This window comes from Choloepus didactylus, chromosome 18 (genome assembly GCF_015220235.1).
Source record: "Choloepus didactylus isolate mChoDid1 chromosome 18, mChoDid1.pri, whole genome shotgun sequence".
Taxonomy (NCBI): domain Eukaryota; kingdom Metazoa; phylum Chordata; class Mammalia; order Pilosa; family Megalonychidae; genus Choloepus; species Choloepus didactylus.
Genome location: NC_051324.1, coordinates 1,640,024 through 1,658,635, shown reverse-complemented (window position 1 = coordinate 1,658,635; position 18,612 = coordinate 1,640,024). Strand labels below are relative to the sequence as shown.

Here is an 18,612-nt window from a genome sequence, read left to right as displayed (position 1 = left end):
ACTCTCTCTCACCCTTTCGGAGAGTTCTTTCTCATGCGTCTCCAGTGGTTTCCTTAAAGGCATGTGCTGTCAGGATTCCGCTGCATACTCAAGGGGGACCCTCAGAAGATCCCCGGAGTTCTCTCTGTGTGGGCAGAGATCTCGCACCTCCTCTCTGGCGTCTACCCTAGGATTCTAGCTACCTTGGTCTCCTCCACTCTTGGCATGACTTCTTCAACTCCAGGAGCATGCTGGGCTCTGCCTGGGATCTCCTCCCTGTGCTGTAATCTGGAAACTCTCTCAAGGCAGCATGCTGGGACAATCGTAGGCTTGCCTCATTTGTCTCCATCTCTTAAGGATCACTATCCTTTGTGGCCTGATGTCCAATGTCTTGAAAACCATTGTTTTGCACATTTTATCTGGGTTTTTGTTGTTTCAAGCGGAAGTAAATCCACTCTCTGTTATCCCGTGCAGCAATTTTGCATTCAAACAAAGGATGGCACGTGATTGTGGTGCATATCAGGCTATATACACCTGTAATGATGTGCATTACGTTACAGACAGTAGACACTGAATGTAGATAATGGTCTATCGGGCAATAAGGATTGAATGTGGCCTAGCAGGAATATCAGGACTCAGGTATTAAATTTTTTAGGTCCTTAAAAAGATGATCAACATGCCACAACCTGGATGAATCGCAGACATCATGTGGAACAAAAGAAGTCAGACATAACACAGTACCTACTGTCCGCCCCCACCTACGCAACATTCGGGAACAGTCGTAGCAAACCTCTCGGGACAGAGGTCAGCAGAGTGCCCATGGGGTGGGCGGGTGGGGTTACGGACTAGGAGGGACCCTGCTGTTCTTGACCCTGATGCGGCAGTAAGCAGGGGTGGACGTGCTAAGAATTCATCAGGCTGTACGCTTCAGATTTATGCAGTCTGTGCACTTCCCTGCATATATTTTAGGACTTAATAAAAAATAATCAACAAACCCGGTTTACGAGTTTCCTGAAACATGCCATCCCTAAACAAAGGTAGGAGCCTACATATGGTGTCAAATTTTAAAATGTCAATTAAAATTAAACCATGGTGTCAAACCTAAGCATATTAATTAATTTACAGAAATTTAATTATATTTAATTACATAGTAATCTCTGTATAAATGTAACCTAATAATATTCCAATTAGGTTACTAAATAGTGGACCTTTGGGAAGAGGGGAAGGACACGAGGTGGCACTTGCTCAGTGTCATTTAATCTTCCGAACAACAACGTGGCTCATGTTAAAAACAAAACCCTGCTCGGCGGGGTGAAAAGCCCCAACAGCTCACGCAGGTGATGAGGACAGGAGGCACGTTCGGGTCCTCCGACCCCGAGCCCCGTGCACGCTCCACCTCGGCACAGTCGCGTTTCTGCGGGCGGAAGTCTCACCACACGCTTAAAACAGACGCGAGGTCCAAACCGCTATTTAACTTTCAAAGAAAGTCCTAATGCGGCTGCTGAGTACTGCCAGAACCAAGACAAAATAAACACGCTGCAGGCAAACAAGCAACCCACAATGCCTGTAAACTGAAGCTCCTCCGGCCGTGGACTCCGTGAAGCGGCGACAGCAGACGTGAGACAACAGAGCCTGGCCGCCCCCCGCCGGAGTGCTGAGGGCAGAAGCCCACTCCCCTCTCCATCACGTGTCACCCCACTTACAAGGGCACCCACAAAGACTGGATTTCAGTCTGGGACTACCCTGCACACACACCAAAGAGAAAAACTGTGCAGAAGGCTGCAACATTCACCTACGTCCACGACACTGGAACATCCCTTCAAAGCCCCCTCGAGGCAGCAGAGCAGGACGCCCCTCGGCCCGGGCGCTCGGCCTGGAGCTGACCACCTGCTGGCCACAGGTGAAAAGGTTTTTAAGTCTCATGCTCTACCTTAAAATTTTATGGAAAATGTATACTCAATTTCATAACGCATCCATGTTTGTCTTAATTTTAAAATGTGTAAAATTATATATGAATTAAATGATATTTTCCCCGGAAAAAAATCTTTGCAATAATACCAAGGCACCAAAAAAGTGGTGGCGTCAGATCCCACGGGCTTGCAGGACAGGTCTGAGGAGCCTGGATCTTGGCCAGCTGCCTAAGTGTAAAAAAGGTCACTGGGTCTAGAAAAGCTAAGGGACATGTCAAAGGTCACCTCGAGTTTAAAACGCCACGGTGATGCATCCCAGAGTACTTTTGGCAGAAAATTAAAAAGTATTTGCAAAGTTCCCTTGAGGGCCTGGGAAAAAATGTAGAAATACTAAGCTTCCTCACCTGGGGATTTTCTAATATTCCTGCAAGCATTAGGGAATCCCAATTTAATAAGTAAAGCCCTTGATCTTGGGGCCTGACCTTATGAAACTTATTCCTGCACAGGAGAAGCTAAGCCTACTTATAATTACACTTAAGAGTCACCCCAAGAGAATCTTTTTTGTTGCTCAGCTATGGCCTCTCTCTCTTTAAGCTAACTCTGCAGGTAAACTCACTGCTCTCCCCACAACATGGGACATGACTCCCAGGGATGAGCCTGGCCCTGACAATGTGGAAATGAGAAAGCCTTCTTGGACCAAAAGGGGGATGCGAAATGAAACAAAACAAAGTTTCAGTGGCTGGGAGATCTCAAATAGAGTCTGGAGGCTATTCTTACTCATTATCTAAACATTCCTTTTTAGTTTCTAGTGTATAGAATAGCTGGAAGGAAATACCTGAATCTGTTGAACGGTAAACCAAGACTTGATTCTTGATGATTTCTGTATAACCATATCGCTTCTATCATGTGACCATGCGTGTGTGTGAAAATCTGGTGACTGACACTCCCTTTAACGAGTGTATGGGCAGATGAGTAAGGATATAAAGACAAAAAATATATATAAATAATATGGGAGATAACAAGTATGGGCTGGTTTGGGTGTTCTTTTTTCTTTAAAATTTTTTTTCTTTATTTTTATAGTAATCAAAAAGCTTTAAAATTGATTGTGGTGATGAGTGCACAGCTATATGATGATACTGTGAGCCAGTGACTGTATACTTCGGATGGATTATAAGTGTGAGAATATCTCAATGAAATTGCATTTAAAAAAATGCCATGATGGCCACTGGGGCAGGGAGCGCAAGAGACAGGCTTTTCTATGGCAGGAAGTTGATAATTACTAAAGCTGGGGGATGGATTCACAGGAGTCCTTCATATTATTCTCTCTACTTTTGGATTGATTTGAAATTTCTATTAAAACTTTTTTAGTTACAAAATGTCTCACAAATAATAACCAAAGATGAGTGTCCAGCAGACTACGGATCAGCGCCAGCTGACATTTCACAGGCTCAGCGTGTCCAAAACAGGCCCTGGCATCGCTAGCGCCCCAGTGCCAGCCCTGCCCAGAGGCGCCCCCTCCCCACACTGTGTGGGTTCCGTAGTCACTGCTCCACCCGATGCCACAGCCTTAGCTCAGGGCCACAGGACCACCTGGACCACTGTGACAATCAAACCTTTCCACGTGTCCTCTGAACTGCCCATTGGACTGGCAAACTCAAACCCAGTCGCGCCTCTTCCCTGCTTAAAACGGCTCCCCTCACCGTGGGATACGGGGCCAGTGCTCCCGTGGGCCAGACAGGCCTGGGTGGCAGGGCCCTGCCGACCACCCACGCTTGCGCCCAGCACTGGGCTCCTCGAGGTAGCACACGGACTGCGCTCCACTGCAGCCACACTGGCTGCTGGCTCCCACTGCCTCCTCTCTGGTACCCCAGGGGGATGCCTGTTTCTGCCTGAAAATATAGCTTGGCACAGCTCCTCCTGCAAGCCCCCCTCCTCATCAGGCACCCGCTCCTCACTGCCTGTCCACGCCTAGTCAGGGCCCTGGGCCCAGGGCTCGCCTGCCTCCCCACGGGACTGGGCTCTGAAGGGTGGGCACTGAACCTTACTTTTCCTTACAATTCAGGATCTAACACAGTAAACGTCCAAGTGCTTAAGGCTCCAACGTGTTCTCCCAATACCTGGTTTCCAAACACCAAAATTCAAAGCTGGTTCCTATCTGACAGTTCTCAACAACAGCTAAAACAAAACCCAGGGGTCATCCATCCATGAGCATCAAGCAGCACCCCACCTGCATGATGTGCACCAGGCACAGTCAAGACACTGAAATGACATATGACAGTGGGCACTTGGAACCACGCCTCATTTCACCTGTGAGAGATGAGACTGCTGCTCTCCCAGGCTGAGATCAAATGAGACACGTGGACAGGACAACCAAACGTCAGCCCCCAAAGGGCGGCCTTCTAGGGGCTTCTCAACAGACCTCTGAGTGAATTCATGACAAATGTCACCACAGACCTACAAATGCCATAGAAATAGAGCAAAAGGATCCTGAGATGGTAACAACTGTGTCAGTCCATCCCATGAAGTTACCAGAAGTTCACTGTTCCAGTTTGCTAATGCGGCTGGAATGCAAAACACCAGACATGGATTGGCTTTGATAAAAGGGGGTTTATTTGGTTACACAGTTACAGTCTTAAGGCCATAAAGTGTCCAAGGTAACGCATCAACAATCGGGTACCTTCACTGGAGGATGGCCAATGGCGTCCGGAAAACCCTGTTAGCTGGGAAGGCACGTGGCTGGCGTCTGCTCCAAAGTTCTGGTTTCAAAATGGCTTTCTCCCAGGATGTTCCTCTCTAGGCTGCAGTTCCTCTTCAAAATGTCACTCTCATTGCTCTTGGGGCGTTTGTCCTCTCTTAGCTTCTCCGGAGCAAGAGTCTGCTTTCAACGGCCGTCTTCAAACTGTCTCTCAGCTGCAGCTCCTCTCTCAGCTTCTGTGCATTCTTCAGTGTCCCTCTTGGCTGTAGCAAGCTCGCTCCTTCTGTCTGAGCTTATATAGTGCTTCAGTGAACTAATCAAGGCTGATGATGAATGGGCGGGGCCACACCTCCATGGAAACCATCCAATGAAAGATCCTGCCCACACCTGAGTGATCACATCTCCAGTGAATCATCCAATCAAAAGTCTCCAACCCAATCAACACCAACACGTTTCCTGCCCACACAAGACTGCATCAAAGATAATGGCGCTTTGGGGGACCTAATACATCCAAACTGGCACATTCATCCAGATGGGAAAGTCAAAATAAAATGCATCTGTCAGTTTCAGATTATTTTAAAATAAAAAGTTTAAAAAAATTAAGTTTTCACCATATTTCCCTGGTATTTAGAAAGCAAAATATTTGTCAAAATACACTGCTGCTGCTGCTGCTTCCAGGAAGATGGTGGAGCGGTGCGTTTCCCCCTTCTTCCCGCTAAGTACAACTAGACTGTTCTACATAAAACAATCATAAGGGGACCCTGATGGGCAGTGGGAAGAGAACAGTCCAGGTGGGAACCTTGGAACCAGGGAACGACAGAGCGGTGGGTTTCCTGAGTTTTCTTTTTGTCTCACATATCCCACACTTGGGACTGGACAAGCCGGCAACCAGAAAATGCCAACAGGCACAGGCAAAATAAGCTCCAGGAAAGGGAGAGCCTAGCAAGTCAGGAAACTTATAGACAATAACCACCCTAACCTGGTCAAACACAGAAAACCCGTGGCCTCACCCCAAGCAGGTGAGCAAAGGACAACTGGGAGGCTCAGACTCCCCCTCTTGCCCCCTGAGCCCCGCTGCAGGGTAAGGGACAGGGTACCACTGCTGGGTGGTAACGAGCACCCACCCCCATGGTGTCAGCGAGGTCCACACCCACGGGGGAAACTTGGCAGTGAGGAGGGCCCCCCCAGTCCCGCTGAGGCAGTGGCAGAGACTCAGGGGCCACCCCTCCCTCAGCGTCAGTGGAAGGCACGTGGGTGCCAGAGCTCCCGTGCCCAGGCAGCGGCAGCGGGGAACCTCTCCCTCCCCTTGGGTGTCCACACAGGCCAAAAGGGGGGACCTGGACTTCCACCCCCACCTGGTGGCAACAGTGTGGCACAAAAAATAGTAACTGTAACTCTATGCTAACAGGAACACAATGTATAAATATGCAGCCTGTGACAGTAACACAAGAGGAGAAGGACATGGGACGGAGCAGAGTGTGCGTCACCATCCAAACCAGACTAGGTTGTAGTAAGTTTAAGATTGTTGTAATTCCCAAAGTAACCACTAAAAGTATAACTAAAAATTACACAGAAAAGGAAAGAAGGGAATCAAATGGTTTACAATAAACATCAACTAAAAAAGGGCAGTGAGAGAGGCACTGAGGAACAAAAAACACGTAAGACAGAGAAAACAAGACGCTAAAGGCCCACAGACCTGAAGACCACAGCAACAGGAATTAGAAGACTCTAGAGGGTTCAACAGCACACTGGAGCAGGAGAAAGGACGGGTGACCCCGAAGACAAGACGACTGAACCCATCCAGTCTGAGGAGCAGGAGGAAAGAATGAAGAAAAGTGACCAGAGGCTGAGGCGCCCGTGGGACACCATCCAGCGTACTTACACACACTGCGGGAGTCCAGAAGGAGAAGAGAGGAAGGTGCAGAGGGAATAGTCAAAGAAACAATGGCCAGAAGCTCTCCAAATTTAACAAAAGACAGGAATACATACACTCAAGATGCTTAATAAACTCCAACATATTATAATCAAACTGTAGAATGTCAAGGAGAAAGAATTCTGAAAACTACAAAAGAGAAGTAACATGTCGCGTCCAAGGGAGCCTCAGTAAGATTAAGTTCTGATTTCTCGCCAGGAACCATGGAGGCAAGAAGGCAACAGGAGGACACGTGTAAAGTGCTGAAAGCAAAAACTGCCAACCAAGAATTCGATAGCCAGCAAATCCATCTTTCAAAAATGAGGGAGAGAGTACGATGTTCTCAGATGAACAAAAGCTGTGGGCCTCTGTCACCACTACACTGGCCTTATAAGAGCTGCTACAGAGACCTCTGCAGGTTGAAGTTTGGAAAGGGCACTAGACAACAGACCAAAATCACATGAAGATACAATGATCTCCAGTAAGGGTAGCGACATGAGTAAATATAAATGCCAGTACCGCTGTGGTTTTGGTTTCTAACTCTACTTTTTACTTCCTGCAGGATCTAAAAGGCAAATGCATACAATGTGACAATAGTTTGGGACTCATAATGTATAAGCATGTAATTTATGACAAGAACTACACAAAGGTGGGGAGACAGAGGATAAAGGAACACAGCCTGTGTACAGTATTGAAGTAAAGTTGGTATCAAAACAATTGAGACTGTTATAGATTTAGGATGTTAAATTTAAGCCCCGTGGTAAAAACAAAGAAAATATTGGGGAATATGAAAGCTCACAGGGACAGAAACTGGAGGACAGGCTGCCGGGGTGGGCGGGGGTTTGGAGGCAGGAGGAATGGGGAGTTAATGCAAAATGGGGGTAGGATTTCTGTTGGGGGAGATGGGAAGTTCTAGTAATAGAAGGTGGTGAGGGCACCTTAGCATAGGGAGTGCGATGAATTTCACTGAATGGTATGCCTGGGAGGGGCTGAGGCGGGGAAGTTTATGTTGTATAGAGGGTTCCACAATTTAAAAAAAGAAAGAAAGAACAACTAAAGAGACAATGATAATAAAAGGCAATACATGATACTTGGAAGAGCTGAAAGCAGGGACATGAAGAGACATTTGCACACCAATGTTCATGGCGGCATTATTCACAATTGCCAATGGTTGGAGGCAGCCTAAGTGTAGATATACGACGGAATACTGTGCAGCTGCAGAAAGGACTGAAGTCGTGAGGCATGCAACTAGGTGAATGAACCTCGAGGATATTATGTTGAGTGAAATAAGCCAGAAGCGAAAGGACAAATACTGTATGGTCTCACCAATATAAAGTGATTATATTGAGGAAATGCAGAATTGACATCGCGAGCACAGGTTATCAGCAGACAGGAAGAGGGCAGGAATCAGGCAATCGATGACTAAGGAGAACAGAATATTCAACAGACTCACTGTAAAGGTTCCTAGACTGTCAGCTCTCACAGCAGTCACAATGATTTCTGAGTTTTAACTGTTATTTCTAAATTCTGAGATGCTGAGCTCTTTGTATACAGCCTGGGAGTTCCCTGGAACTTTAGGTTTCTGTGTGTCACCTGGGACTCAGAGTTAGAGTTCTCCAGCTCTGAAAGTCAGCATTACTCCACACAGCCACTGTTAAAGGAGATGAAAAAGAGATCAGATCAATTAGAGATATGAATGAAGCAGATCTGGTTAGGACTACAGTAAATCAGAACACAGGGTAAGGATGATACTGTCCGTATTTTAAAACTTCAACTTCTGTGTGAGACCAAAGGAAGGGTACTTATTTTGTCCAAAATTTAAATTTCTGTAGCACATGATCTAATTTAACTTCCCTGGTCAGCATAAACAACCGTATTACATGGAACCCAGCTTAGGGACTGAGATCTTTGTACTCTGCACAGGTTAATGTAATACCCTGATACATTCCTGAGTATTGTGGGCAGAAAAGAAACAAGTATTTGCAAAGTCTCCTTGAGGGACTGGAGAAAAAAATGTGAAACTATTAAACCTCCCCACCTGGGAAACTCCTGATATTCTCTCAAGCCTTAGGGGCTCCCAATTTAATAAGCCAAGCCCTCTATCTTGAAGCTTACTTACCCTACAGTACTTCAGTAGTGGCAAAGCTAAGCCTACTTACAATTATGCCTAAGAGTCACCCCCAGAGAACCTTCTTTGTTGCTCAGATGTGGCCTCTCTCTCTAAGCCAAACTCTGCAAATAAACTCACTACCCTTCCCACTATGTGGGACCTGACTCCCAGGGGTGTAAGTCTCCCTGGCAATGTGGGACATGACTCCCAGGGATGAGCCTGGCCCTGGCATCATGGGGCTGACAATGCCTTCTTGACCAAAAGGAAATAAAAAAATGAAACAAAATAAAGTTTCAGTGGCTGAGAGATTTCAAATAGAGTCAAGGGGTCATTGTGGAGGTTGCTCTGACGCAAGCTGCAGCCAGATTTTGCAAATTGCCACAGTATGCCAAGCCACAACCTATGGTATTCCTGAAAACCCTAAAGAATTCCCTGGGCAAAGCCTCCAGATCACGCCTGTGCCAGACAAGCCCTGAAACCAGAAGTACCCCTCTCTCCAAGAACATGAACCAGTTTCACGCGTCTACCCCTTAAGGTCGATGCCCCTTTCCAGAATGAAGAAGCGAAAATGGTCATTGCCCAGACATCCCTGAAGACTGAGGGAACGGCCACAGGAGAGGGAGGAAGTGTAACCGAGAAATCAGGATTTAACCAATGACTATGATTACTGACTCATTCTATAGACATTTCCTTTTAGTTTCCAGTGTATCGGAAGAGCCAGAAGGAAATACCTAAAATTCTTGAACTGTAATCCAGTATCCTTAATCTTAGATAATGATTGTGTAACTATACAGCTTTTATCATGTACCATGTGATTATAAAACCATGTGACAGACATTCCCTTTATCCAGTGTATGGGTAGATGAGTAATAAAATAAAGACATTTATTAAAAAAAAAAATAATAGGTCGAGAATATGGGGAAAATACACCCCTACATAAACTATGGACAACAGCTACAGTACTACTTTAATAATCATTCATCAAATGTAACAAATTTAACTACTGTCAAAGAAATAGAATTACCAAAAAAGTGTTATCAAATGTAACAAATTTTTCACACCAATGCAAGTGTTGGTGGTGGGGAGGTGTATGGGAATCCTGTATTTTATGCATGACTGTTCGTAAATGCACAACTTCTCTAATAAAAAAAATTTTTTTTTGAAAAAAGATGATACATGATTCCGTAGAGGATCTAAAAAGAGAGGAGAAAATGCTCAAGAGGACATTATTGGGATGTATGAAAAACTGGAAAATAGACTTTGTATCATTAATAAATATATACAGACTTTATATATATAGGCTTTATATCAATTAAATTGCTTGAACTTGATAACTGCACTTGAGGAGGTTATCTAAGTGAATATCCTTGTTCTTATATACATATGTGTTCAAGGAGTATGATGGGTACAATCTATACCTGAGAATTCAGAAAACTGATAGATAGATACAGAATATGTGGCAAAAAGTTAAAACTGGTTGATGTGAGTATCTGGGGGATAGGGGTATGTTGGAGTTCTGGGTGGGATTTGTACTATTTTGTAACTGTCCTGTAAGTTCAAACATATTTCAAAATAAAAGTGAAAAAAAATTTTTTTATGGGCAAAAGATATGAAAAGGCAATTCACAAAAGAGAAATTCCATATGGCTACTAACCACATAAAAAGATGCTCAAATTCAACAGTAAGAAAAACACACTCACATCTAACTGTGACATCACTTCACTTCCAGAGACTAGAGGATTAAAATGCTCTAACCCCCTGCCTGGACGCTGGGGAAAAGCACCTGCAGAACACTGCTGGGGAGAATGGGGAGGTCTGTGGTCTTTCTGGAAAGCCACCTGGCAATCTCTGTTAAAGGACCTGGCCATTCGTGCCAGGAATGTATCCCACAGAAATTAAACCACCGGTGTGGAGAGGGGCACACGTGGCCTGCAGTGGGAAAACTGGGCACAGAGTGGACACCCATCAGTGAAGGGACAGCCGAGAGAACTCACACTACCCCTCTGTAGAGGCCTCTCAGGTCGGTAACAGTCACTAACTAGCACCAGATGACAAGGTGCTGCTGGGTGAAAAAAGCCAGATACAGAAAGCTGTCCATAAATTCTATTTTTGTAAAATAATGACCCCAAACACCTCCATAGGCTTACACGTGCATATGTGATATTTATGCTAGCATATGACAGCATGCACCTGCAGAAGACAGGGCAGGGTTCAGAACAGGCTGTTAATGTGGAACACAGGAGCAGGGAGGAGAGGGGCAAGATGTGCAGGGAGAAGAGACAGAAGGGGAAACTATAAAAAATGCTGCCCTAGAAAAGCACATATAGCATATATGTGTAACTAACAAAAGAGCAGTAAGTGATTCTAATTACTAAATTGAAACTAGTTCAGCTGTTTTGAAAAGCCATGTGAAATGTTTACTATTCCAAAATGAGTCCAGGTTTACTCGGACGTAATCAAACGTGGAAACGCGGGGATCCCGAGGACCCGGCTTCCTGGGGAAGGCCTGGGCAGGGCCGGCGGCTGCCCTGGAGGAGGCGACTTCAAGAACAGGGCAGCTTAATGGACTTACTCATTTTATTTAATAAATACTTGCAATTTTTATTTAAATTACTTGCAATTTGTAATGCCAAACTAGTTTTTTGGAATACTTTTAAATCCATGGCCACTGCATGCTAGCCCTGCCTCCCCCGTCAGGCCCAGCCGCCCGCGGGCCCAGGCTGGAGGAGCCCTCTGCTTTCTTCCATTCCATGGGGCTGCAGTAAACAAAGGGCCCAACTGTGGAAAGTGGGTTTAAAAGAGCTCTTTCAGGAAATATCCTTTATTCCTACATTTGTTTTGTCCTTCCCATCTGCAATGGGCTGGCTTCTCCATAAAACCCTGGTAGACGAAATCCTCTCAAGCAGCACCCCACGGGAGGTGCGGGGTTCCTGATCAGCATCTATCCAGGCTGTGTCCGGCCTGCTCTACTGACTCTCAGAGCTGCCCCACCCAGCAGCCTCCGGGTGCTTCCACTTTGCACAGGGTCACCTGTTAACACAGTCAACTTCTCAGCTGGATACACTTCTGTTCATAAATTACTCAGCTCTTAGCATAAGAGGCAGTAAACAACTACAAAGTATATTCACTGGTATTTTAAATGCCAGATTTGAAGATCACTAACAGTTACAGCCAATCTAGGAGTGAGGGAAGCCCTTGATCATTATTTACCCATCTGGAAAAGGGAAGGGGGAAGGGAAGGGGGAAGGGAAGGGGAAGGGAGGGGGAAAGGGGAGGGGGAAAGGGAAGGGGGAAGGGGAGGGGGAAAGGGAAGGGGGAAGGGAAGGGGGAAGGGAGGCGGGAAGGGAGGGGGGAAGGGAAGGGAAGAAAAATAAGTCATTACTTATTGAGTGGAAACGGCAGGACAAGTCTTTTAAAATACCCATTCCAGAGAAGAAAAATAAGGGGTGACCACTGAAGGACAGTTTACAACGCCGGGTACTCGGTCAGGGATCCAATCCCTGGACGCAGACCCAAGGGGAGGCTGAGGTCCACCTACCTCTTGGCCGAAGCTGGAGATTTGGCCACGATCACAGCATTCCTGTAATCCGGGATCTGTGGCAAACAAGAGGTCGAGGGTTACCGCTGTGTCTCCAGGAGGCGATTCGCACCAACACCCAGCGAGCAGTAAGAAGGAACGATTCAACCGAGTCAAAAATGTCATCCTGTTACTCAGAAATTCTCCGAAGAGAAAAAGTTCAAAGTAAACTTCTTTGGAAAACAAAGAAACTCCTCACTAGGAAGAAATATTACAAAGCTGCCAGCCGCACAGACTTCTTTTAAGAAAGAAGCAGGAACAGTCTGTGATTACCTCACATCTGTATGCCAGCAACTACTGTCAGTGTCATACGAAGATGTTTTTATCAAGTCAACAGGAAGTCAAGTCCTCTTGCAGATCCCCAGTACAAGCAATTTTCACAGTGCAGGGATGATGTCCATCCAAGTTCACTGTCAAATCCAAACTACTGGAGTCCAAATGAAAAGGACAATCAGCCCAGTGCTATTTCATAAAGATATTAAGAGCCCTGAAATAAAAACAACTAAAATATTAGCTTTGGAGTCTTTTATTGAAAATTCCAAGTAATCTGGGCTAGTTGTGAATACAATCAAAAAGTATGATACCCACTTGCAATTTCTGAGATTTCAGAAAACGGGGCTATTTTAAGCTGAACCATGGCTTGTTGTTTCTGACTTCATCATGGCAAGATTCTGAAATTGTGTCCTTGAAATTTATCCATTTCTTTAAAATTATATTATTTCATTCTGATAAACTCCCAATGCTTTTCTTTCTCACACTTACACCAGATCAATGAATTGTAACATAAGCAATCAACTCATCTAGGACCTTGTACAAGGCCTAGCACATAGAAGGCACTAAATAAGTACTTCGTAAATGAGCAAAAAACTGATTAATTTGAAGATCTAGTATAATAGATCCATTCAGCAATATATCCACAGGAAAGCCTAATTTACCTAATGCTGTCAGGGAACAATGTAACAAAATATATGTTCATTTGTGCACTTTCATTATTTTTGCTGAAGTCTTTCCAAACTGCTTTAAGTACTTCCTTGCCTTAAACCATCATCAAACATTTGAGGGAAAGCCAGACCATTAAAGAGGAGCACCAAACCCAGTGACGAGAAGAGATAACATGCAAGGCCACAGTTAATAAGGCAAATAAAAGGCCATGATGAAGTCAGAAACAACAATTGATCTATGCTGCACAAACTGGGGCAGCAGGGATAAAGAATGGGGTGCCTGAATTAAGGGGAATGCATCACAATCTTTTAAAGAAACTGTTAGATCCCCAGATCCCTTCCTGCACCCCAACCACGGCACAGCCAAGAACTGCTCTTGCCCCACCCAAGCAGAAGTCTGAAGTTTTATTCTCTGGAAAGAGTCTGGGGACTGCGAGATGACAGGCACAGTTGAAGGCAGAAATATCCTATTAAAAACAGGATTTAAAAGAACAGATATGGGGTGGTAAGACCACTCCCCACCCTGGCTGTCTCCCCCCGACTCAGCTCCCTGGAGAGCAGAAGTTAGGCCTTCACGGGAAGCTCTGAGCAGATGGGATGAGCCTTCTCTGGGAAACTGGAGCAGCCTGAGATGGGAAAGGCAGTGACACCGGAATCCCCCCAGTGACATGGTCCAAGCAGCTCATCTTACAGAGAAGCACACCATCAACGTACAGAGAAGGAAGAGTCAGACTGGCTTTCAATCTGTCAGCAGTAGCTGAGAGCAATGGAAACTAGAAGGCAATGGGGAAATGACTCCAAATTCTGAAGAAAAACTACATCCGCCTTAGAATTCTATGCCCAGTTCATTACTGATCATGTAAGAGGGAAGAATAAAGAAATTTTCAGACACATTCAATCTCAAACAATTTACCAAAAAAAAAAGAGAGAGAGAAAAGAAAAAACAGCTCTTTGACTATAAAAACAGGTCTACCTCCTCTTCAGGGGTGAAAGCAGGAAATCCTACACATAGAGGAAGAACAAGTCACCACAGAAAAGAATAAAAAGGAAATGCAGGAGGTGGAAGACATCATAGACCAAATAGGAGACTTATTAGCACGGACACAGTTCGGAATTCTCCCCGAACACAGCATACAAGGACACAAAAATTGGAAGGAAAAAAAAAGGTTAAACAACATAGAGACTGATACAAAATTTTCACATCTTTCCCAAAGGAAAGAATTAAAGAAAGAGAAAGGATGAAATACTCAAATAAAAAAAAAAAATCCATTTATTCCAGAAAATGAAAGGGACCTACTGAGTATCTAGTGAGATAAACAGAAAAACAGATCCACCCCAGACACATCATGGGAAGTTTGAAAACCATAAGCAAAAAGGTAAAAGTCTATTTTAGATGGGGGCAAATTCTGCATTCCCATCCAAAAAAAAAACAACCCACAGGAAATGATGTTCAATATCACTACAAAGCAGCGAAATAAAAAGTCAAATAATATACCACTGTTTTGCCCATTAAATCGGCAAAAATTTTCAAAACTGATAATGCTGCGACTCCGTAAGGACATGGGGAAGCGGGTACTATCGTGTGTACTGCGGTGAAAAGGTTAACTGAGACAGCCCTTCTGGAGAATAATTCCACAAAATCTATTAAAATCATAAAAATGCAGACAGTCTCCAAACAAGCAATTCCACTTCCTGGTATATGTGCTCAGACAGGCAGGTGCAAGGATTTTCAAAGCAGCATCCCTTAAAATAGGGAAAAATTAAAACAATCTTGCGTCCAATCAAGAGGTATTGAAAAAAAATGTAGTTTATTTAAATCTGCACTTGAAATATTTAAACATGTGGATACTTAAATTTAAATTAAATTAAACAAAAATTCAGCCCCTGGCCACGGCAGCCCCGTGGCCGGTGGCTCTCATGACAGCTGGTGGAACATTTCCACTGTAACAGAAAGTTCTACTGGACAGTCTGATCTAGGTTATGAAACACGATGCGGCAACCAAAAAGAATGAAGTAAACCCATATGACCCAGCCTGGAGAGACCTCCAGATACCAAACAGGAAGGGAAAGGACAAATTGCAGAACAACACAGACAATATATGATGTCAATGTTTTTTTAACACCCTCAATCAATATACCTAACTGTAGGAATACAGACAAGGATGTAAGAAAGGTCGATCCGAGAGGACAGAGACTCCAAGGCCAGGGTAACCGGGCACTGCCGCGCTGAGGGGACCAGGACTGGGTGGTAGTCAGGCACCTGGGCTCTAGCAGTACTGTCAGAACTGTTACATACGAATCTGCACTGCTCTCCACTGCCACTGTAAACCTCAATTTTCCTTTTCCCCCCTTTAGAAAAAGATGTCTCTTGTTGTCACAACTAGGGGGTTCGACCCTGACTTGTTTACAGCAATGAAGGCTAAACAGGGAATTTTCAAGTGGAAGGAGGCCCTCCCGCTGGGCAGAAGCCAACACTAATGGGCAGTGACGAGGAGAGTGTCAGGAAGCCGTTTTCCTTCCAGGGAAGGGCCGAGTTCGCATCTGAGCTGTGGGTCAGCAGAGGGTGCTCCAGCGGGCGCCTCTGGCCCACGGGCGCCTCCCGAGAGGCCTGACTGCCATTTATGCCTGGAGATGCGAAAACACAACAAGCCTTTTCGCTCGACTGGAAACATTCCCAAAGATCACAAGACACAGTCAGTAGCCCGTAACAGGCTACACTCACCACTCTATTTCTTCAGAAACTAGCGGTTTCTCATCCAGCTGGTTCTTACCTGGGCTGCTTTCTCCCCTGTACACAGCTCTCTCCCTCTCTCTCTCCCCACCCAGACCTCTCCTTTCCCATCAAGACTCTGCCGTCTTTCTCTCTCACCCTCTCCCCTTCCCTTGACTGAGAGTAACAGTCCACAGTATTCGCTGTAGTTATTAGAATTTCTTACAAATAACTTTAAAAGAAAAGCACAATATTTTATATACTTTTCTCTTTCAAAAATACTTAAATTCATTTTAATTAATGAAGACTACTTTAATTACTAGAAGATGGAGGAAGTCTGTATTCTTGATAGAAAAACAGTTCTTTTAAATATAGTATCTTTTAGATATAGTACTAGTATCTGCCATCTTTTAAACATAGAACTGTTAAACAAACAAACAAACAAACAAAAACACAAAATTCCCTGAAAAAGTTACTAAAGAGAGAAAGAATTCATGTGAGGACAAAAAGTTCCTGAAAGAGCAAAAGAGCTAAGTGCAATATAAATTGAAAGTTAAAGAGACATCTTAAATAAAAAGTTACATAAAGTGCTCTAATATAAAAAAGTAATAAAATATAAAAGTAATAAATAATTAAATATGTTTGCTTACCAAAACTCCCTAAAGAAAACTAAGATAAGTTACAAATTGAGCGGTAACTGTGAAACAAATAACAATAAATGGTTAGACTCAAGAATGAAAAAAGAATGCCTGCAAATTGGCAAAAAACATACAAACACATAGACAAAGGCTTGAACCTCCTTTTCACAGAAGAGAAAACATATATGGAGTGATATTCAACTTCACTGGTTATCAGAGATAACAACTAGCAAAGCCAAAAGACACCAAAGCCATTCAACTGATTAAAACTTAACATCTAATAATACTAAGTCATAAAATGGATACGCATCCACAAGACACACTGCTGATGGGAATGTAAATGGGTATGAACTGGCATAACTCCAACCCAGGAATTCCACTCTGGAATGTTCCAGAGCTCTAGCTCAATGGGAAAAACCTAGAAAAAGCCCACACAAGAAAGGATGGATGAACTGAACAGCCACATGAAGAGTACATTTCTCCGGAGTCGAGATGGATGAATAGTGACACACAGCAGTGTGGCCAAATCTCAGTAATGCAACATGAAGAGTTCCCAAAAGATCACATCCAGTTTGATCCTCTTTAAAAAGTTAAAAATTAACCGGATTCAGGGTGGTGGTGCCCTTGGGAGGAGGCGGCAAGGGGATGGGCGAGGAAAGGACCACTGAGTAGATGGCAGTTATCCCACTGATCTCCTTTTCCTCTTGGGAGGACGACAGATGTACACCCCCACAGACGGATGGACAGAGAAAAGAGGGTCAGGCACCTGTGAACCAGCCACGGGAGTTCCTGTCATGAACCCTAATCCAATTCTAGGGACCTGAGGCCCAAAGGAAGAGAAAACAATTTTAAGAGCTTAGAAAGAAAGTTGCAGATTAAAAATAGAAAAAAAAAAAAAAAAAAAAAAATAAGGAATTACATTTGTAAAACAGAATACTGCTTTAAGCAGAATACATCTAGTTTTAATTCTTTAGGGAAAATCCAAGGCAACAGAATGGTTCTTTCAACCTTAAACAGAAGGTTAAAATTAAAAATTTGAGCTAGCTCACCTCTTCTTGAATATACTGTAATAAGAAGGGCGATGCTCTTAAGTTATCAACGGGAATATTGAAGAAGCCCTGAATCTCCTTCTGGTGTAAATCCATAGTAATAAGGTGAGTCAGGCCTTTGAAAATAAAGCAGACACAAGCACATAAATAGTTTAATAACCAGGTGCCCTGTATGAAATAAAATAAGTACTATGTAAAATAAAATACTATAGGCAACACTATCAATTACTATTAAAAAGCTGCTCTCTCATTTAAAAAAATTCAGCACCTCTATTTCTCAGATTTTTTGGTACTACGGGATGCATGATTTTGACATCGATTCAATGCCCTGAAATATCAAAGATGACAGTAACAAAGAAACACCTCTGAATTCTACTAGAATAGATGCCCTCTCTCTGAAGTTTCCTTACTAGGCCACAGCAGAGCCCAATCTTAAGATATTAAGACAAACTGATCTTGGCCTGGAAATGGGAGAAAATGAAGAATCCTAGCCTTCACTACCTCCTTTTAAAGATTACTTGAAATGATCACCAGACAAGTGAAAGGAAGCTTCAATGGGGAAAATTTTAAAAGGCAAACTGCCCAGGAGAGCAGAAAAGTGGGCCCGGTGACCTGCGAGCAAGGCTAGAGGAGGAGGACGCTTTCCAGAAGACTTAGCGGGCTAGCTCGCGCCCTCAGCCAGCTTCCCGCCTCAGGACTTTCACTGGTGCATAGGGTTTGGGATTTAAAGGTTTTTTTTTTCTGGTTTCCGACTTCTTTGGAAAGCTACGTTAAGAAAGCTACACTAAGTGTCTGTGTTAAGATAGCGACATAGAGGCTTTTTATTTTTTTCTGTGCAAATGCTGCTATACATACCTTCTCTAACCATATACATACATGCACACACATGCACAAAGACGTGCAAGCATGCAATGCACATGCATACAAACACACAAAGACATGATTATTCAGAAACAAGGGGAAAAAACTCAGCATGCCACCTGGACATCTACAACACATGGTTACAAAATAATGCCTATTTATTCCAGAAAAGGGAAGAGGCTAAAATAAAATAGTTGCTAATTAGAGTAGTGGAATTAAAAATGACTTTT

The 18,612-nt window shown here is 44.0% G+C and overlaps 1 protein-coding gene across 5 annotated transcripts in view; it reads right to left on the bottom strand.

The window, feature by feature from the left end:
- The window catches only part of PRPSAP2 (phosphoribosyl pyrophosphate synthetase associated protein 2), a 48,372-nt gene that overhangs the window by 13,446 nt on the left and 16,314 nt on the right, over nucleotides 1-18,612 (bottom strand). For all 5 annotated transcript variants that reach the window (XM_037808277.1, XM_037808275.1, XM_037808276.1 and 2 more), the window contains 2 exons: nucleotides 17,522-17,637; nucleotides 12,145-12,200 (listed from right to left, as the gene is read on the bottom strand). In XM_037808277.1, the coding sequence (XP_037664205.1) occupies nucleotides 12,145-12,200; nucleotides 17,522-17,637 (172 nt within the window). The remainder of the gene's footprint in view (nucleotides 1-12,144; nucleotides 12,201-17,521; nucleotides 17,638-18,612) is intronic.